The sequence below is a fragment of the Neolamprologus brichardi genome, chromosome 3 (genome assembly GCF_056152115.1).
Source record: "Neolamprologus brichardi isolate AB-2024 chromosome 3, ASM5615211v1, whole genome shotgun sequence".
In the NCBI taxonomy this organism is placed as follows: domain Eukaryota; kingdom Metazoa; phylum Chordata; class Actinopteri; order Cichliformes; family Cichlidae; genus Neolamprologus; species Neolamprologus brichardi.
The window spans coordinates 29187884-29209837 of NC_142106.1; the positions used below are offsets into that span (position 1 = coordinate 29187884).

Sequence of the window (21954 nt, forward strand, 5' to 3'; positions counted from 1 at the left end):
AAATGGAAAGAAAACAAAGTACATGCAAGTGAAAAAGTCCATTTAAACTCAATAAAACAAGCAAACAAACATCTGTTAAGCATAAATTAATTAGAGCGACAAAACCTTACAATTTCAATGTCCTATGTCACAGTGGAGCACCTGTCACGCCTTTCAACAGCCAAACAGTGCAAGTCATTCAGCATATAACAAATAAGTGTTAATCAAGTTCTATGAGCTCACTTAACAGCAGCACTCACAGGTTTCTACACTGCTTATATTAGGTCTTGAAAGGCATTACTCAACATGGTAGAGGTGAAAAAGTTGGCATCACAATTTCTTCACTTCTGCATAACAGCCAGAGCTTCCTTCCTTCAGCCCAAGGCCAGGATAGAGAGGCTGAGTGAATACTGTGCGCACTTTGTGAAGCAGAGTCATGGTGTCAGAGATGCTGTAAAACGACAGAGTACCTGACCTGTAATCCAGGTACACGCCAATCTGAGAGGTACAAGGACCTGACACTGCCTTGGCTACTAAGTTATGTCTGAAAGTATATCCGTTTGCAGAGCACTCCAAACTCCAGGACTTGTCATTCTTCCCAAATTCTGAGTCGAATTATGTTTTTGTAAGACGCTGCCACTGACCAGACGCCACCACTCCAACTGACCTCCCAATAGCACCGCCCTGTTAAACCCTCTCTGCACAGCACCTGCTTCACACCTCCAAACCTGTCCGAGTGAGATAAATGCTCATAGCAGCCACTCGTCACTCGTTTAGATTGCCGTGAAAGGACAAAGCATTTGTTGACAGAGTTGGGATCCAGTGTTAGAGGACAGTGATCTGATGGACAAGCAAACCAGGAATATCATCAGCCTTCTAGTATTTAGTAAGTGATTACTTCATTTATATAATGATCTGCCTTAACGGTTTTACTTACAGCGCAATAACTCTCCCCTGGTCTTTGGCACAGGTGGCAGCACAACAGCTGTAACAGACACTAACAGGGAAAAATAAATAAATATATATATATATATATATATATATATATATATATATATATATATATATATATATATATATATATATATATATATATATATATATATATATATATATATATATATATATATATATATATATATATTAACTGCATGTTACATGGAACATTCTGCTTCCATTCATTAAAACAAAATTCCAGGGGAAAGACACTTCCTAATGGGAAGTTTCATTGTACTGCTGCCAAGGTGAGAGTGTTTTTAGAACTCTTTCTAGCATTGTTCTCTGAGAGTTTTAACTGAAAACTACTTGATCTAAGTCCTTCAAATCGGGGGGGGGGGGGGGGGAGTCTCCTGTACTATGGCTCTGCAAATTAACCGATTTGGAGGCCTGCAGAAACTGCGATGTTGCAGATAGGAACCTGACATGTTTATATCTTTCTGTATATAAAAAGGCACACAATATTCCCAAGTAGTCCAAATCAGGCAGCTGGTTTCACAGATATAGCCAAAATATGGAAACATGGGTGTAATATTCTCTAGAACATTTTACTAGTACTCGTGTCTTGCAGCTATAGATGATTGATACTGAATTTAAATAATAAAATGTGTATGAGGTGAAAATTATAAAAAATAAAAAAAAAGGGATGGGTTGGTCTAGAACACACAACTTTTACCTGAATGAAATGAATATGGTCAGCTGTGTGGGAAACCTGCTCCACGTCATCATCTCTTCTCCTCAGCTTGGCCATCTCCTCCTCCAGCTGCATCTGCAGATCTTCTGCCTCAGCTATTGCAGTTTTCCACCGAGCTTCAATCAACTCCTTCATTAAAGCACGTTGTTTTTGGATGGAGGAGATCAGCTTGTCAAAGTGCCTGTCATTGGACTTCACAGCAGTCTGACAACAAATCTGTTATTCATAAAGAAGGTTCAGTTTAAAATAGATGCACAACATAGCAGAGTTTTCTGGATTCACTTTGTTCCTGGCAAAAACATATGAACATAAAACAAATTCAAAACAAACGTAGTAGGTGTACACCAAAATGCAGGAATACATGTTGCAATTACAGACAATCATGGTTATCAGCTCTCACTGCCAGATGTCAGAACCTGTACAAAAGACACTGCTGTGGTCAGAACAAATACGTTTTCTAGTCTTATTTCCACACCTTGAAGTCCTTCACAGCTTGGACCAGCTCATTCAGCTCCTCTTGTCTCTCCTGGAATCTCCGCTTGACTGCACTCTGGATCTCACCAAGTTTTACCTGTAAGAAGCAACCACGAATGTGTCATTGTGAATATTTCAGTCACAGGAGTAAAATTCAACCACTCTCCAGATTTACATTGGCTTTTTGTCTCTACCTGTTTATCAGCTCTTTCTGCTGCAGCTGACACTGTTGAGTGGTGCCTGTGATCATCCATGGTGCACAAATAGCAGATACATCTTTGATCAGTCTTACAGTAAACCTCCATCAGCTTGTTGTGCTTTGTGCACATTTTTTCCTTTAATGGCACTGTAGCAGACACCAGCTGGTGAAGTTTCAGCACAGGAAAACTGTGGTGAGGCTCAAGATGAGCCGGACAGTACGATGCCAAGCAGGTCAGACAAGACATGCTGGCTTTGTTTCTTCTGGTCCCACAACAGAAATCACAGGCAATGTCTGTTGGTCCTGCAGGAGCAAGAGGAGAAGCTGGACGGGCCTGTTGGGTTACTGTCCTCTTCAGCTTCTCTACAACCTACAGTTATCAAATAAAAGTGGCCAGAGGTTTTGCACGACAAACAGAATCGAAACTATAGAAAAATGTGTTATTTATTTTAAGATTGCACTATCATTTAGAAAGCATGTGCTATGATGATAATATAATTCATTTAAATATTTTAGGGGTAACAAGAGCAGACAATGCAAACACCCACAAGAAAATCTGCCAAAGAAAATATAAAATTATGATTACTGGGCACTTTATGAGCTGCATCTGTTCATCTGCTTGTTTCAACACATATCTAATCAACTAAACACATGGCAGCAACTCACTGCATTTAGGCATGTAGACATGGTCAAGATCACCTGTTGAAATTCAAACTAAGCAGATGGTCTGCAACAGCAGAAGAGCCACTTCCACAGCTAAGAACACAAAACTCAGGCCAGAATTCACACACGCTCACCAAAATTATACTACTGAAGAAGATTGTCGCTGGTTCTGAAGAACAAATTTCTCCTGCAACTTTCAGTTGATAGTGAAAGTTTGGCATGAACAATATAAGAGCATGGATCCATCCTGCTTTGCATCAGTTCCGGTTTGTGTTAGAATGCTGTAGAGGTGATATCCTCTGGCACACTTTGCCCCTCCCCCCAGTCCAAACACAGCATCACCGAAACACCACAGCCTACCAAAGTATTGTTGCCCACCATGTCCATCCTTTTATGACCACAGCATGTCGTCTACTGATGGCTACTTCCAGCAGGCTAACACACCGTCTCAAAGCTCAAATCATCTCAAACTGGTTTCTTAAAGATAACAATAAGTTCACTGTACTCACTTATTCCAGCTGCCCTTCCTGACTCAACCCAAAGGGATGTGCGTCAGACTAGAATCAAACCAAGCAAACCACCACACCATTAATGAAAATCTGTTTATGAATGTTGTAAATGATAACAAACTAGAAATTGGATAATGATAATATCAGAAAGAATAATAAAAAAAAAATTAAAAAAATATTTCTCATTAAGTATTTCTCTGAGCTCCGAGTATTTGAACTTTAGTTAAATTGCTACGTCAAATAAATTGTCATTTTATTTATTTTCAAAAGCAGCACCGTGGATGCATCACCTCAGCCAGCATATTGTTCCTCCCGAGGACAGGCTTTGAGCTGAAGGTCTCCCTACACTGAGGACAGCTGTACGTTCCCTTCTCTTTCTCCTGGTCCCAGCATCCCTCGATACAGCTTCTGCAGTAAGTGTGTCCACACTGGATGGTGACGGGATCTTTGAGCAGGTCCAGACATACCGAGCAGTAAAACTGATTCGGCTCTAACTCGACGCCACACTGCGGCTGCCACTTCTCTGCCATTTGGATGAAATCCACGCGAAGAACACTTCTCGTTTTCTCTGAAAAAGCGGAGGTTTAAAATCATAGAGTTTCCGATTCATCATTACTGTACAATTTATATACTGTGGGAGTTACGAACTAGCAGATGCCACCGATAAACTGCACATTACGAAAACTAGTACAGAAAATAAAAATACCAGGCTCGGCAACAGACCACGTGAACTGGACGGACAATCAACTTTTAACAAGGAGGCAAATTGGGTTGCAGAACCAGTAACAAATTTTTCTTTTCCCTGGTGGCCCTAAGCCTCTTCAGTACATGCTCTAATACACTATCTGTAATATGAGACCCACCAAATCAAAAGTGCAGTCCATTGACAGGAACCGCAAATAGTCGCACCTTATCTAGGAAACACTGTAATCAATTCACCTGTGAGCCAAGCGCGGCAAACAATCCGGGGTCTCAACACTGATTGGAATTGGTGCTACGTGTCATGCGTAACAAGGGTGGAGGTGGCACAGCAACAACAGCAGCTGACCACAAAGAAGTTGGTCCGCAAAGCTGGGCGTACTAGCCAAAACAAAAGTCGATACAGACGTTTCGACGTTGCGTGGAGCTTCAGAACCACAGACGTATTAAAACAATCCTCGGAAGTGCGGGGCTAAATACCCAGGTCACGTGACTACGACTAAACGAGGTAATAGGTACCTGCTGCTTCGACGCGTGCCAGAGACATTTGGGGGGGGTCTCCCCAATTGTTTAATTATTTATTTGATACTACCGCTTCTATTTATTACACATGCTCAAAAGAAAACAACACCATCTCTCTCATTATTATTTTTGCGGTGAAGAGCCTTAAAAACAGCTGGAAATCTGTGTGGTTATGTCATCAAACACGCAGTCTTTTCTCTGTATGTTTTACTTTATAAATGGATTTATTGTGAGCAACATGAATGTTGCTGAAGCACACTGATCACCTTAGTCACATCCTGCTGTCTGCAGCAGTCTCAATACTTTCTCTCTTGTTTGTGCAGGGATTTCTCCAAAACGTGCTGATCATAAGTATTGTGCAGGGATTGTCTCTGTCACTGTTTCGCAGAAATCTTTCAAACTTCTACTATATTTACAAAAACAAACAAAAAACAAGGTTATTTAGTTTAATTGTAACATTTAGTGATTAGTGTCTACATTTTTTATAAAAAATAAAATAAAACTGCGGAATAACATGTATATGTCAAACAGCTAACATAACATCAAAACATTTAATAAAAATGACTTCACACAAAATCTGTTCTGACACACAACAAGTAGATCACACGTCCTTTGCTGCCTGTTGAGATGAGCCATCTCAGTAAATTCAATCAAGAGTTGAAGAGTTTTCTTAAGTAGAAATGTTGTTTCTCATGTAGCATCAATGGTGAACTTTCTTGATCTCATCTGTTTGTTTAGCAGCTGGCTCGTATCTTCTGGATCATTTTTGTAGCTTGCAGTCACTTTAACTGAAGATCTAATTTGTAGACTTTTAGAAGTTATCCTGCTTTGTCTACATTGTGGCTGAATGTCAGGTAGTTCGGTAATGTACCATCTTACATGTTGTTTGCTTGCTCTGCAAAACAGATTAAAATGTAATTACTTTAGAGGTGGATGCAACTATTCAATAACTGCTAGGGAAGACAAAGAAAGTGTGTTTATAGGACACAATTCATATGCAAATGGTATTTCTTGAGTTTTAACTTAAAGGAAATGACCAATGTAGTTGTGAATAAGCAATCAAAAAAAGTGGGGAGTGCTGAGTAGACCTGAAGCTACAGCTGGACAGAAGGAGAGTGAAATTGCTTCCTCACAAAGTTTTGTTGATTATTGTTTATAGATTTCTTTCCAGTGATATGAGGTCTAGCAGGTGTGTACTCAAACTTATTTCAGAGGTATTTTGATCATTCTTTGTTAAGAAGCAGAAGTTCTTCCAAGGTTTTCTGTAACTAATGGAGTCAGTGTAATGACATGAGTGTTAATTCTACACTTGCACACAGTGCACTGACAGTATGTGTAGGAAATCACAGTATTGTAAGGTGTCACAGTAAATATGCAAGCTCGCATATGACAGTTTTAGAACAACAAAGCAATATTCTAAATGTTCATATACAACTATGGAGCACTGCACTACCATAGGCAGAGAAATACATTCAAATCCATATTTGTTTTATTCTGGAACAATCACTGCTAAGTAATAATAATAACTTAAAAAATAATAATAATATCTTTTTTATAAACAGGAGTGTGTTCTTGTTTGGACCTTTCACTAGACTGGCATTGGTTAGCTTGTCTAGTCAATTGTAGTATGTGTAAACTATGATGTTTTCATTTGCAGTAGCAGACTTAAGTTGATCTAGCACTCACATATCAACACTTATAGTTGTCTCTGTCCCCGTTGCTTTATTGGGAAGGTTTCTAGGTTTTGGATAGGCAATGGACTCATTCAATCAGGGGTAGGGGAACTCCAGGCATCAAGTGCCGGTGTCCTGCAGGTTTTAGATGTGTCCTTGATCCAACACAGCAGATTTAAATGGATAAATTACCTCCTCAACATGTTTTTGATTTCTCTGGATGCCTGGTAAAGAACTGATCATTTGTTTCAGGTGTGTTGACCCAAGGTGATATCTAAAACCTGCATGACATCAGCCCTTTGGGTCTGGAGTCTCCCACCCCTGATTTACATGAACAAACTGGAGTATATTAGATGCTCAAATGAAGCTTTCTGAAGCATTGAAGCTTGTGTTAAAAACACTTCATACTAGAAGCTTTTCAACACATTCCTCTCTGGTGACATCTGGTGGCCAAAATTATGAAGAACAGCTTGAATCTACAAATTGAAGTGTAGTGCTTTATTATGACTGCCCATTCTACAGAGTTCACAGTTCTGTCTGATATTGGGCCACACCTTTGTTGCTATGTTTTTTGGGTGAAATAATTATGTCTATTTGTTTAATAGATACATTTGATCAATAAGCTTCCCTTATTTAAACATGTGCCATGGTGTGGTCTTTCTTTAATAATAATAATGTACAACACATTATGAGTATGCTTCTGCTGTGAGTTCCCGCCTCCAGGTACTTATACAATTAATCACTGGACAGCTGGACAGGTATGTTTGTAAATAATATTATTAAAAATAAAATAAACACAATCAAAACAAAGACAAACAACAAGAATAGAAAGCTGGCAAACCCACCCGATTGAGGAAAATCAACTCAAAATACTCCCACACAACAGAACTTCCCCTCTTCCTTGCTGGCTCGGTATCGCTCAGTAGAATGATCGGTGGTTTGTTGTCTCTCACCATCAAAGCACTCCACAAATCCCGCGAATGATCCACTTCCTTATAAACCATCGAATCAGCTACGTTCTAAATGTCACTGATCACATGACTCTGGCCAAACAAATCAAACCTTGACACAGTGCTTCTGAAGCAGTGTGGTTTTTGACACACGTGGCGGAGTGTCAGCTTCAGGTGAGCCATCATTAGATATAATTATTAGCTTTGGATTAGGTATTGTAAGCATATCTTAGAGCAACGATTAAACATAAGTTTTATCATTACTCTAAGGGAGGGAGAGAGAGAGAGGCCATTATTCAGGCCATCTTAAACTTGACAAGGTGAATTTGTAGTCTAAGGAAGAAAGTGTTTGGAAGCTTTTGGGATGATTTTTGCAGCTGTTCCTCTCTTTGGAAACAGCAATTACACATTTATGTAGAAATGGGTTATCAGACGGTGCTTTTTTTGTATGTAACATGAGATAGCTTGAGATGCAGATAGAAATCCAGATGAGCCCCATGAACGGTCAGTCACAGCTCTCTCATACTGAAGGATATCACCCTGGGTTTAGTTCCCCCACCCCTGTTATAGAGGTTCATTTGATAGTTGGGGTTTTCTCTGTGCTATTGTCTGATCTTTAATTTTCAAAGGATTTTGAGAAAAATGTTGTCGTGATTTGGCAATATATAAATAAAGCTGAATATCGAATTGAAGTATGGGCCATATGACCAAACAACTGTGCATGCTGTTAATGATAAATTCAGAACAGTGCTGTGGACACTTTTCTAGTAAAATGGAACTCTGAATATCTCATTTGTGACAGTGAACGTTATAAAGCTTCCATTGCTTGAGCCACAGCAATAATACTAAGGGTAAAGCTCTAACATTTTTCCATACCACACCTAGTGGGATGTTATTACACTTAAATTGTGACTAATATAGGTGTGTGCTTGGCCTCACCTATATTTACATGAAATAACAAATAGCCTGTCTGGTGTGTACTTCCTCGAACTTATACAGTTTGCAAAGCACTATCATGCGAATTTGTGATAGAAATTAAACTTGATTGTAAACAAAAAAAGGCAAACCACACTTCATTTAAACATTTTATTCACCTTAAAGCTGTGGAAGGTTGCATTATGCTGCAACATGAGTGCTCAAGTAAAACCCCAGTTATAGTTAATAAACACCAAAACATTCTGGCCCTAAAGTAGCAAATGAGTTGCTTTAAAAAAAGGGTGGGGTGTCAGAGTAACGTGAAAAAAGACAAGAGTTCAAGTCCGGCACTGGCAAAGTTACATCCTTCCAGTAACTGAAACACAATTGCTTTTTGCCAAGGTAAGATAGCTGTTGTCCTCCACTGATGGCACTATTGCTGTTTGTGAGCCCCTCCAAATATCTTTCCTCCAGATGAACCCTCTTACTGCTGGCAATGGTGTTGAATTAATCAGAGCCTTCACTTGCTTTACCCCACATTTCCTTTATTCCCAACTTTATGAAAAATTTTGACACAGTAGCCCAAGGCAAAGTAAGTGAAGAAAAAAAAATAAATAGGCGCCTAAATGACAGAAACCGCTGAATAAACCTTTAATAGTCCCAAAAACCTCCAAATAAAAACAAATTTATGTACTGTCTTCTAAATATGTAAACATTATATGTAATGTAACATTATCAAGAGGTAATAAAATAATCAAATGTTCACATAAATAACTGCTTATTAAGAAAATCTTACGTATATTCAGTAAAAGCTTTTCTTTTTCTTTGGACAGCCTTATATACTCTCCGTACAGCTTCTAAAGGTGACTCTGCATCCTTAGCGGCTTCATTTCCAGTGATGCCTCCCATTACTCCTCCTGCTGCTGCTGCTGCTGCTGCCAAACCTACTGTTCCTGCAGCTACTAGTGCTGTTTTTCCTACTGTTGCAGGAGCAGACACACATGCTAACATTTCTGTGACACTCATCGGTTGTGAGTTCTTCACAGATTTCACAGCAAATTCAACCAATGTTACTACACCAAAAAAAGCCCCGAGCAAAGCTCCTGTTGCAATCCCTGCCATTTGGATCAGAAACCTCTTAAACACACTAGTTTTAGCCTGGTTTCTGATCTCTTCTGGGGTTTTATCTGGCATTGAGTTTCTAATATGCTCTACCTGTTCTAGTATTGCCGTCTCCACATGTTGCAGCATTTTATTTGTGTAGTAGCCTCCGTTTTTTTCCACCACCATTTTCTCTATTGTTTTCAGTAACTCCTCCAGCTGGAACTGGTTGCTCCTGTAGTTATTTGGCTGGTTGTTGTTCCAGTGTTTGTTATCAAAGACGTGGCACCGACCACCACACTTTGACACCAGATCACTCAGATTTTTGTTCTGACTGACAAAATCTTCAATTTTCGCATTCTTCTTGAGCTGATCACCGTGAGTGAAAACAACGACAGCATATTTTAGAGCCTCATCTGAGAAAGACTGATGTATCTTAGTGATGACAGCCTGCTCGTGCTCTGTGAATTTACCCACTTGAAGCACAATGAGAAAAGCATGAGGCCCAGGAGCACACTCTGTCATACAGCTCATTATCTCAGGCTTCAGATCTTCCTCAGACCTTCCTGTGTCAAACAAACCAGGGGTGTCGATCAGAGTGATGCTTCTTCCACTGACTGTTTTGGTTTCTGTTTGGCATTTCATTGTCCCAGAGTTTGGAGAGGCATAAGTGGCAAAGAGCTCCTCTCCAAGAATGGTGTTACCCAAGTGACTTTTCCCAAATCCAGTTTTTCCCAGCAGGACCAGCCTCATTGTTGTTGACTCTAGAGGAGAACAGTCACTCTGTTAAGTACATTTCTTTCTTACTTTTTTCTCCCTTCTTAAAAGGGTGTTTTGCTTATGGTTTGAAGTTTGAAACAGGAAGCAATAGATAATGAACCGTTTTAGTCAGATACAGAATCAATATTAAATGACAGCACTGGTCCACTAAGGAATTTTGCTAGGTCAAGCCAGTGATTAGTAGGGTTAATGCAATCATTCACAAATTGGCTGTCTATTTAGTCTTCTGTGATGGACTTTTTTTCAAATGCTCTATTAGATGTCACAATTTACTATTTTTGTTTTAATGTAGTCCCTTTAAAAATGTTTATATATATATATATATATATATATATATATATATATATATATATATATATATGCACACATACATATGTATATATATATATATATATATATATATATATATATATATATATATATATATATATATATTAGGGGTGCATATTAGGGGTGCAACGATACACAAAATTCACGGTTCGGTTCGGTTCGATACTTTGGTGTCACGGTTCGATATTTTTTCGATACAAAAAAAATGTTCATGCCTTTTTATTAATTTGTCATTTATTACATTTTCACGGCACATTCTGCACCACCTCTCTGTGCGTTCATCATTTGTTTGAAGCCAGCTCACCTCCTGCAACCACTTTTCCGAGAATACGTGCTTCTTTTGTGGTTCGGACTCCTTCTGACATTTCTTTGGAGGTGGAGGAACATCACAGTAATTGCTTAAAGGAGCTTCTTCGACATCTTTAAGAGTTCTAAACAAATGTCTGTCCTCCTCCTGAAAATCTTATGTACGCAAACACGCGTTGCAACTTCTTATCTTGTGCGGGTTTTTATTTTGACAGCGAATGCACACCTGCGGACCACTTATGTGCAGCCCTGGTTATTTAGCTCGTCATATTGCAGCCACAGAAATTCTTTTGTCCATGAAACCATAAAGCTGCACTTTCTTTTTGCCTTATAGTCTGATTTGTCATAACCTTTCCGTTTTGTCACTTCTTCACCCTGACCTGTCTTATTTGGCTCAGCAGAACTAAAATATGTATCCTGCTGCTTTTACACACGCACTAACATAACGCTCAGCTAACGATTGATAAGACGATGTCAGAGGAATTGGTGCGCAAATTATTTATTTAGCAGCTGGATAGTGTAGTGGTTAAACTACATGCCTTTGGAGCAGAGGATCGCAAGTTCGATTCCTGCCTGGGGCGTCTGTATCCAGTAAGGGTCCTAAGGCTAGACCCCCTATGCTAAGCGAGCCTACCGCAGACATGAGCGAGACAGATAAATATGAAGGCATGCCGGCTTGGATGTCGCCCGGATCAACAAGGTCCGCGTCAGGTGTTGAGGAACCAGGGCACCCTGACGAGAAGTGGGCTACTGGAACAAGAAGGCATCGGTGGGCAAGAGACGAAAACAGGGCGTTGTTGAAATGCTACTACGCAAGTAACCCCGGCGGAAGGGGCTACATGAATAGGATGAGGGACCTATGGATTCTTCGATACCCAACATCCACAATGACGGCGAAACAACTAGTAGCTCAGTGTTCCAACATTCGAAAGAAGGGACTGCTCTCACAGCTGGAGATTGACGAGGTACAACATAAATGCTACGGCAAGGAGGAGTCAGGACGCCAGGTCAGGGGGGAGATATCATCACCCCCACCCGAGATTGGGTACATAGCCCCAAGTGCGACAGGAGAAGGATCATTGAGTGCGAGAGGAACTGACCTGAAATATAGGATCATGGCCAAGCTTGAAACCTGGACCCCCCGTAGCCGGTTACCAAGATTACGTGAAGTACCCTCAGAAGGTCTGCTAGATGATGTTAATGCAGCACTACGGACGATACCTACAGCCACGATTACCGACACTAACAAGCTGATCTACAATACGGCAGCAGTGATCAGTGAGATGGAGGGCAGTACCCTCCATGGAGAAGGAGGCTAGAGGGCAAGATCAAAGTAGCACGGAGGGAGGTGAGCCAACTAACGGAGTTGCAGAAAGGTACGACAAAGAAGGTGCATAAGAAATACAGCAAGCTGTCCATACCTGAGGCCTTGGAAACTGCCAAGCAAAGACTCACAGCCTTGGCCAGCCGCTTGAGGAGATAGAAGGCAGGAGAATAAACCAGCTGTTCTCCACAGAACCAGCAAAGGTGTACTCTCAGTGGCAAGGGAACAATAATAAGAGAACAGCACCACCAAGGCTGGAGACGGAGCAATACTGGAAGAGCATATGGGAGAAGGACGCAATCCATAACGGCAATGCTCAGTGGCTAGTGGATCTGAGGGCAGACCATAGCGACCTCCCTGAACAGGGTCCAGTAACCATCACAGTGGCAGATATCCAAGAAAGGGTCTCCAGTATGAAGAATTGGACAGCACCAGGGCCCGATATGGTTCACGCCTACTGGCTGAAGAAGCTGACTGCACTCCACGAGCGTCTGGCAGCACAAATGAACCAGCTGCTAGTTGATGAGAGACACCCGGAATGGCTAACCGAAGGTCGGACGGTCCTGATCCCCAAGGACCCCAAGAAGGGACCAGTCCCCTCCAACTACCGACCAATAACCTGCCTCAGTACTACATGGAAGCTCCTGTCAGGCATCATATCGGCTAAGATGAACAGGCACATGGGTCAATACATGAGCGGGACACAGAAAGGAATTGGCAAGAATACCAGAGGCGCAAAACACCAGCTACTGGTAGACAGAACAGTCAGCCGAGACTGCAAGACCAGACTGACCAACCTGTGCACTGCCTGGATTGATTACAAGAAGGCCTATGACTCAATGCCCCACAGCTGGATACTGGAATGCCTAGAATTGTACAAGATCAATGGGACCCTAAGAGCCTTCATCAGGAACTCAATGGGGATGTGGCGTACAACACTAGAGGCCAACTCCAAGCCCATAGCACAAGTCACCATCAAGTGCGGGATCTACCAGGGAGATGCTCTGTCCCCACTGCTGTTCTGCATAGGCCTGAACCCCCTCAGTGAGATCATTAACAAGACTGGCTACGGATACCGACTACGGAACGGAGCAGTTGTCAGCCACCTCCTGTACATGGATGACATCAAGTTGTATGCCAAGAGTGAACGAGACATCGATTCACTGATCCACACTACCAGGCTATACAGCAATGACATTGGAATGTCATTCGGGCTGGAGAAGTGTAGTCGGATGGTAACAAAGAGAGGGAAGGTAGTCAGAACTGAGGGGATTGAACTACCAGAAGGCAACATTGCAGACATAGAGGACAGTTACAAGTACCTGGGGATCCCGCAGGCGAATGGGAACCATGAAGAGGCCGCTAGGAAAGCTGCAACCACCAAGTACCTGCAGAGGGTCAGGCAAGTCCTGAGGAGTCAGTTGAACGGTAAGAACAAGATCCAGGCCATCAACACGTACGCCCTGCCCGTGATCAGGTACCCTGCTGGGGTAATAGGCTGGCCAAAGGAGGAGATAGAAGCCACTGACATAAAGACAAGAAAGCTCCTTACCATGCATGGAGGGTTTCACCCCAAGTCCAGCACCCTGAGGCTGTACGCTAAGCGGAAGGAAGGGGGTCGGGGACTGGTGAGTGTCAGCACCACAGTCCAGGATGAGACAACGAACATCCAAGAATACATCACGAAGATGGCCCCAACTGACAGCGTGCTCAGTGAATACCTCAGGCAGCAGAAACCCAAGAAAGAGGAGGGAGACGAGGAACCATCATGGAAGGACAGGCCCCTGCACGGTATGTACCACCGGCAGATAGAGGAGGTGGCTGATATCCAGAAATCCTACCAGTGGCTGGACAAAGCTGGACTGAAAGATAGCACAGAGGCACTAATCATGGCAGCACAAGAACAAGCTCTGTGTACAAGATCCATAGAGGCTGGGGTCTATCACACCAGGCAAGACAGCAGGGTGCAAGATGCTAGCAGGCAGGGCATACATGGAACGCCATAACCAAGTGGCCGGCATAGTGTACAGGAACATCTGTGCCGAGTATAACCTGGAAGTCCCGAGGTCAAAATGGGAAATGCCCCCAAGGGTGGTGGAGAATGACCGAGCTAAGATCCTGTGGGACTTCCAGATACAGACGGACAAAATGGTGGTGGCTAACCAACTGGACATAGTGGTAATAGACAAACAGAAGAAGACGGCCGTAGTGATCGATGTAGCGGTTCCGAATGACAGCAATATCAGGAAGAAGGAACACGAGAAGCTGGAGAAATACCAAGGGCTCAGAGAAGAGCTCGAGAGGATGTGGAGGGTGAAGGTATCGGTGGTCCCCGTGGTAATCGGAGCACTAGGTGCGGTGACTCCCAAGCTAGGCGAGTGGCTCCAGCAGATCCCGGGAATAACATCGGAGATCTCTGTCCAGAAGAGCGCAGTCCTGGGAACAGCTAAGATACTGCGCAGGACCCTCAAGCTCCCAGGCCTCTGGTAGAGGACCCGAGCTTGAAGGATAAACCGCCCGCAGGGGCGTGCTGGGTGTTTTCTTTTTTATATATATATATATATATATATATATATATATATATATATATATACGTGTGTGTGTGTGTGTGTGTGTATGTGTGTGTATGTATGTATGTATGTATATAAAGCACTGTCGGGATTATTATCTGTGGATATTTTCTACACCAACCTTGATCTTGGTCTTTATGGTGAACTCCTTCAGTGGATTTGGTTTTTTGGACTGAGACAAATGTCTGCAAAGACAACAAATTATTACATTAGTAAGAGTTCCTTTATATATTCATTAGATGCAGAGGAAACAAAACGTGATTGGTGAATTATTGGTACACATTATGTTAGCAAGTAGGAGCATAAATTAAGTTTTGTAAAGCCCAGTTGCCGTTCGGAAAAAAATGAATGCTACACAAAAATTTGGTGTCAGAAAAGACTGATATTGGCAAACAAGATGACTTTTAATACTGTCACATATATATCCCATTGTACCACATGAATTTCTGTTGTGGTGTTTTACAATTTCATTTTTTCTAAGCACAACAAAATCAATATCAGAGTTTAGTGTTGGTGGTAATTTGTAAAGAAAAAAGTACTTTGTCATTACCTGATCTGACTCGTCATCGGGGTGAATGACAATGCGGATCAGGAGTGGTGTGATGCCCACTCGTTCCTCTTCAAATACATGAACTTCCTCCTTTAAAGCCCTCACCTCCTCACTGACAGGAAACTGCAGGGTCATCCCAGCACCGAGGACGGGAAGAGCAACAGATGTGAATCCTTTCTTCTCACAAGAAGATAGGATTGTGTTGATGCCCATTCGAAGAACCTATAACACATAAGAATACTGGATTAAGACAAATGGCTTCATTAAAAATGTCCTCACAAACAGAAAGAATAATAAAATCACTCCTTTACTATCTCACCTGGACTGCAACTCCATCTGGGTCACCATCCCAGGGAACAAGATTGAGGAAGAAGACTGCATTAGACTGAAGTCCAGGTAAGCCCTCCAGCAGTACTGAGTCACCAGGCATTGTTTCATCTTCTGCTTCATTTCTAAACCTTGTGGTCAGCTGGGGTCCAGCTACTTCAAACAAAGCATTTCCAACACAGGTAGAGAGAGGATCATGGCCAACCATAGGAGACACCAAAGCATCCACCTAGGACAAGAGCAGGAGATTTGGTGGGCTTAGAAAATGTGTTTTATTGCAAGGTGTTGTTTATTTTAATTACAGCAGCGTTTCTCACCTGTTGGCTCTTGATCGATCCCTGAATAACCTCCATGTGGACTCTGCCTCCAGGAGCTCTGGCAGTGGCTCCTCTTGCTGTATCTTCATCAGGTGTATCTATCCCTTGGAGAAGCCTGTCACATGCTTCCTGCATGGCCCTCACTGCTTCCTCTCTGTTATCAATCAGGATGATTTTGCTCAAACTTCGACCTCCCACACTGCCAAAGTCCTTCACAGCAGCAACAGTTGCCTCAGTGCACACAGTGAGAGGAACCCCAGAGACACCTGAGCTGATACAAGGAATGGCTATGGACTGAAACTCCATTATTTCTGAAAACTTTAAAGCACAATGCACAGTTTTCTCCAGTAACATCTTATCTCTGTCACTTGCTTTTCCACCTATAGGCCCAACTGCATGAAGCAGTTTCTTGCACTTTAAGTTACCCCCTGTGGTCACTACTGTTTCTCCTATGGAAATTTTCCCAAAACACTTCACTAATTCATCGCTCTCTCTCTGTATTTCAGGACCACCAGCTCGACTCAGTGCAGCAGCAACACCTGCAGAGTGCTCCAAGTCCTGATTGGCTGCATTTACCAGAGCATCAGCGTGTTGCTTGGTGATGTCACCCTGACACACAAACACCTGGAGCCCATCACAAAGGCTGTAGCTAGCAATGGTTGTGCTTTCCTCACTCAAACTCAGAGATGCCATATTGTCAAGTAAACTTGAAGGTTGCTCGATGTCTAACAACCTGGCATGAACCAGAGACAGTTCTCCAACAACAACAGCCATCCCAGACTCATCTGTGTACACCTTCACCTCACCTGCAGTCTGACAAGAGTTGCTGGACTGAACCAAAGCTTCAACTTTGTCAGGGTTTACCTCATAATGGCACAAGTAGCCACCAAAGAGAGCGTCTACCTCAGCTTTCCAATCACTAACTTCATCTGCAGCACCAGGTTGAGCGAGCCTCCTGACTAAAACTCTCCCCTCCTCACAGTAAAGATCAGCAGAGCAGGCTAAACAGGCAAGCATGTTCTCAAGTTCTTGCTGAGCATGTGGACATTCTTTCAGGTAACGAAAGAGATAATTATCAACATGTAGTTCATACTCTTCATCGCTTGGTGGAAGAGACGAGGCAGGAATGTTCTCAGGAGTCTGTGATTGCGAAGAAATGCAAATGAGAGGAGGTATCAATCTGTAGCAAAGCTGATACATCATAATAATACTGAAGTAAGAGGTTACATCAATGTTTTTATCATATGGACAATGTTAATTCTATATGAAGCCATAAAACCTTGATTAAACTTATTTGTGAAATTTACCTTTGCTGGAGTGGAAGTAGGGGTGATGAAATGAGAGGTGTCGTCACTTTCCAGACTTTCTCGGACTGTGATCACCAAACGATGATCTCCAAGCTCCAAAACATGCTCTGATCTCTGAAGGACTCGCTGTTGATCTGTAGACAGATATCTCGAGTTACAGACTGATTTTTTTATGTGACCCATTTTCCTTTTAAGTTTCTTTTGGCCTTCTTTTTATTCTTTCTCCTGATATCCAATAAATGCCTATAACAAACTAAAATTTAATTGTAAAAGTACATACCAAATGCAGGAAAGACAATATTTTCCTGACTCTACATAAATTATAGTCGCTTGCTAAGCTGATTGGAAAGTCCACTTCTGCTTTAAGGTCTTTAAGGTCTGTGCAGCTGACTTTACTTCCTCTTCTACGAAACATTCAAACAGCAAATGAAATTAAAACTGTATTTGTTATTGTTTACACTGCAGTAATCTGGTCATCCCAGTGTACCCATCTATGCAATGGCCTATTCACAGACATAAGTTCAAAAGTGGTGGTGGTACATTGTACGCTGCTTCTGTAATGTAATGTATAGCTTGAACTTGACATTATGACAACGGCTGACCACCAAATGTTTTGTAGCATTAGCAATTTTCACTTTCGAGAAAAACTGTCAATTCACAATTCCTTTATATGTATATGTAATACATATACATATATATATATATATATATATATATATATATATATATATATATATATTTCCCAACAGCTGACACCTATGTATAATAAACCTACCCTTTTTATTTTTGAAAGCCACACTGTAGACATTTTTGTCCACTCTCGTCACTGGTCCACACTCTCCTCCACCTGATCTGCGTCGAATGCTGAAATATTTTTGTAATCTTGTTAGATGTTCTTCTTTAAGACAGTGACACTCTAAGAAAACCGAGTGCTGGTAAAGATCACCCATCATCCCGCTGTAACTCAACTATACACAAGCAGCAATTTATAAGAGCTCAGCAGGGGTGGATCTAGAGGGGTGGCATAGGGTGGCATGTGCCACCCTGAAGTGATCTCTTGCCACCCCTAGTGCCACCCTAGTTTTTAATATAACATTGTTTATCAAAATGAGATAGCATTAACACTTTGAACCTAGCTACAGTTAGCACTGAAAATAAATTCCAAAACTGAATATATTGCATAGTGTTACCCCCCCCCCCCTCCCCCACTAACAAATGGTTCAGCCCATAGTGTGGACCAGCTTTATTTCCTGTTTTCAGTAGCAACCAATGCCTATGATTGTCCCAGAGCACATTTGAATCAATACAATGGACATTACATACATACATATACACACACACACACACACACACACAAATATGTATATACGTATATATGTACAGGGCTCTAGACTAACTTTTTGCCAGGGCATGCACAAAAGTTAGGCGTACACAAATTTTATAATAATTTATATAGTATAATGTGTTTTTCTGGATACACTGTGCTTTTTCAGCATTCAAAGATTGATGACACCGTGTCAGAGCACTGGCTATGAATTTCAGAAGGATCAGGCCTTAACTTAACAGAAAAGTTAGCAATAGCTCTTTTCCTATTACAGCTACATCCACTTCTGTCGTGCCCAGGCTGCTCATTAGGGCTGGGTATCATCACTGATTTCTATAATACATTCGAGTCCGGTTTTCAAAGTCCCGATTCGATTCAACTTAGCCTCAGACAGTCAGAAATATTATAATTCTGATCATTTATCAGTACTGAGTTCATCAGAATTGTGAACATCACAGCAGATGCCTTTGTGTGAAAGTAACTGAGAATAAAACACAGAAAAACATAAAGGAGATTTTCCTGGTCTGGCTTTTTATAGCAGATAACCTTAAAAATATTCTACAATGTTCTGCATATAAAGTTTAAATTTCTTCAGTATTGAACAACAGAAAAAATAGGCTTCCTTGTCCGAGGTCATTTAAGTGAAAAAAAGAAAAAGAAAAGAAAAAGATGACAGCCGACAGCACTGTAAACAACGGTAGACTGGTGGGTAACAAGCGAATGAATAATACAGAAAACAGAGATTGGAGATGGGAAACTGTTCTTGAAGTACTTTTAATAGTCGTGGAAGCAAAACAGCAAAATTCATGATGACATTGATCAAATGTGAAGCGGTCTGCTGCTTCTTTTGCTGCTGGCTCTGCGAATTTTGGTTGGAGAGAGACAAAACCTGCAGCTCAGAATCAGCGCAAAAAGACGTAATCGCTAAGCTCCGACAGCGTGTCCGTCTACGGGCCGTCGGGTGAGAAAGCCGAGAAAGACAAAGTTTACGTCTTTGTGTGGAATCCGTGTACCTGCTCTCGTTTGGTTGTTGTTGAAATGGTTTTGTGAGCTTTAATCTGAGAATCTGGCGCAAAACACAGTTATATTTAAAAGTCGATTCAGGATTTAATGAATTGATATCGCTTTATTCAAGCTACTCACCTCCCACTTCCACCTGCACTTTCAACTGGACCACGGCCAATCAGAGAGGTCCCGCCCCTTACTATCTCTGATTGGTTTAGTCCACGATAGGGGCATAATGTGTGTCTGTTGTTGACCACGGGGAAGGTTGCAGATTTTTTTTTTTTTTGCTACCCGAACAGTTGGTCGCACAGGTGCAACCAAATAGTTTTTTTTAGTCGCACCACTGAAAAATTTGGTCGCACTCTAGAGCCCTGATGTATGAGAGAGAGAGAGATGTTGTGTTGGGCTCTTGAATAAAACTCCTGCTCAAGCGATAACGTGGAGGAACAACAATATTTCTTTAATACAGCTTACTCTTGTGCTGTTTTACATGCCACACACTTCCCGTTTAGTGGGTAAGTACTGCCGCCTAGTGGCGCATGATGTACATCAATATAGATTACACCACATCCCCCTTACTGAAGTTAGGCTGGTACATTCTTTTGCTCTTCAAACAAAACATAACTGAATAATATTTTTTTTCAATACAGACATACCCCAGCATTTCAGGAAACATAAACTTTGGTATTTTCATAAACACCTTCTCTTACACTCTTAACACAAGTTAAACCTTCTTGTCCTTTTAAACATGCTATTCTCAAAAACAAAACTTAGCATTTCGAAATACAACTTTTCCCTTTCCAAACAATTAGCTTCACAGATCAAGTCTTTTCAGTTTAATCACTTCCCTACCAGACCGGGTTCTAACCACACCTGGTGTATGGGGTGCGCTTGGCTCAGAAACAGTCTCTATAGGGGTGGACAGGATCTGTTTTGCTTCGGTTTGAGTCTCTGTTTGTGGGATTGGCACAAGATGACTGTAGTTCTTTCTGACTGTCAGTGGAGTTGGGTGGACTGATGTCACTGTGCCTTGTGCTTTTGCATCCGTGATCCAGACTGGTTGCCCTGGCAACAATTTATCCAGTTCTCTTGTTCTACGTCTTTTGTTAAAACATTCGGTTTGTCTCAGCCTTTTCTCTCTCTCAGAACGACTAATCTGCTAAAAATCAGGCAGACATGGCTCTAAGGTTTCAGGAAGCACTGGTAAAGTAGTAGAGCCTGCGCCCCATGAGAAGTTGAGCCGGGCTGTAGCCATTTGCCAGTGCTGTCGTTCTGTATGCCAGCAATGCCTTGTATGGATCGCTGGCTTTCTTGAGGAGATTTTTCATGGTCTGGATGCCCCTCTCCGCCTCGCCGTTGCTCTGCGGGTACCTGGGACTACTGGTGACATGCTCAAAACAGTAGTCCTTTGCAAAGTCTTTCATTTCTTGACAGGCCATTGTGGGCCATTATCGGTAATCAATGCTTCAGGTATTCCATGGCGTGCAAATATTGACTATAAATGCACAATCACATTGGCTGAACGAGTTGGGCTGAGTTGAGCAATCTCGACATATCGCGAGAAATAATTACTACCAACAGATAGTTTTTGTCTTTTAGTGTGAAAAAATCAGCTCCTAAATTCTGCCATGGCCTCTCAGGTAAACGTGTGGGCATAAGAGGTTCCCTCACATTAACTCTCTCCTGTATGCACAGCCTGCACTTAAGGACAAGTTCACTGATCTGATTACTTAAGCCTGGCCACCACACTGCTTGTCGGGCACGTTCTCAGCACTTAACTACCCCTTGGTGACCCTCGTGTATTTTGTCCAAAACTGCATTTTGCATGTTTGCAGGTATGACCAACCTTGTGCCTCGCAGTAGTAGTCCATCGTGTACAGTCAAAACTGCTCTTTCTGACCAGTAGTGTTTTACTACTCCCTGCAGCTGGTTCCTGTCAGGCTAGCCCTCTGCACAGAACTTCATGACTTGGGAACAGACGCTGTCAGACTGTAGCTGCTCACGTAGATCTGCAAGGTATTTGCTGCTAGTAGGAAGGCCCTCCAGCACTGCGTCAACGTAAATATCGGTTTCCTCCATAAGATCATTGTCTCTGGGCATCACGCTGTCTGCCAGCGGTAACCGTGACAGCGTGTCGGTTGTGGTGAGGCTTTTGCCTGGAATGTGCCTTATAGTGTAAGAATACCTCCTCAGGCGAATCTCTGTATCCGCGGTGGAAGCAAATCCAAGGCTTGCCCTCCAAGTAGGCTCACAAGTGGCTTATGGTCGGTCTCAAGCTCCAAGTGTAGCCCTAGAATAAAGTCACTGAATCTTTCACAGGCCCAGGTGAGCGCCAGCGCTTCTTTTTCCAGCTGGGCATAGCGCTGCTCTGTGGGTGTCAATGATCGTGAGGCATATGCGACTGGTGACCACACGTCATTGTCTTTCTGTAGCAAAACTG

General features: G+C 42.1%; 1 protein-coding gene and 1 pseudogene across 2 annotated transcripts; both read right to left on the reverse strand.

The window, feature by feature from the left end:
- Positions 1–309: 309 nt before the first annotated feature.
- On the reverse strand, positions 310–4056 carry LOC102794593 (E3 ubiquitin/ISG15 ligase TRIM25-like; annotated as a pseudogene).
- Positions 4057–8618: 4562 nt separating this feature from the next.
- On the reverse strand, positions 8619–18138 carry LOC148104147 (uncharacterized). Of its 2 annotated transcripts, XM_087836036.1 has the most exons (8): positions 17961–18138; positions 17186–17319; positions 16972–17018; positions 15879–16032; positions 15554–15790; positions 15235–15456; positions 14806–14869; positions 8619–10138 (listed from the first exon to the last, which is right to left on the reverse strand). In XM_087836036.1, the coding sequence occupies exons 1-8, from the start codon at positions 18136–18138 to the stop codon at positions 9066–9068; spliced, it is 2109 nt and encodes a 702-aa protein (XP_087692162.1). In that variant the 3' UTR covers positions 8619–9065. The 2 variants fall into 2 exon arrangements, with proteins under 2 accessions (XP_087692162.1, XP_087692167.1); XM_087836041.1 differs by lacking the exons at positions 17186–17319; positions 17961–18138 and having other exon boundaries at positions 15879–17081.
- Between the last annotated feature and the right edge of the window lie 3816 nt (positions 18139–21954).

Bases quoted from the DNA above. Each gene is read 5' to 3' on its own strand.
- LOC148104147 (XM_087836041.1), bottom strand. From the start codon at position 17,081: ATGATGTATCAGCTTTGCTACAGATTGATACCTCCTCTCATTTGCATT. The intron at 15,791-15,878 runs GTGAGAAACGCT...CTCTTGTCCTAG, and splicing joins GATCGATCAAGAGCCAACAG to GTGGATGCTTTGGTGTCTCC. The intron at 10,139-14,805 runs GTTGGTGTAGAA...GTTCTCCTCTAG, and splicing joins CCATAAAGACCAAGATCAAG to AGTCAACAACAATGAGGCTG.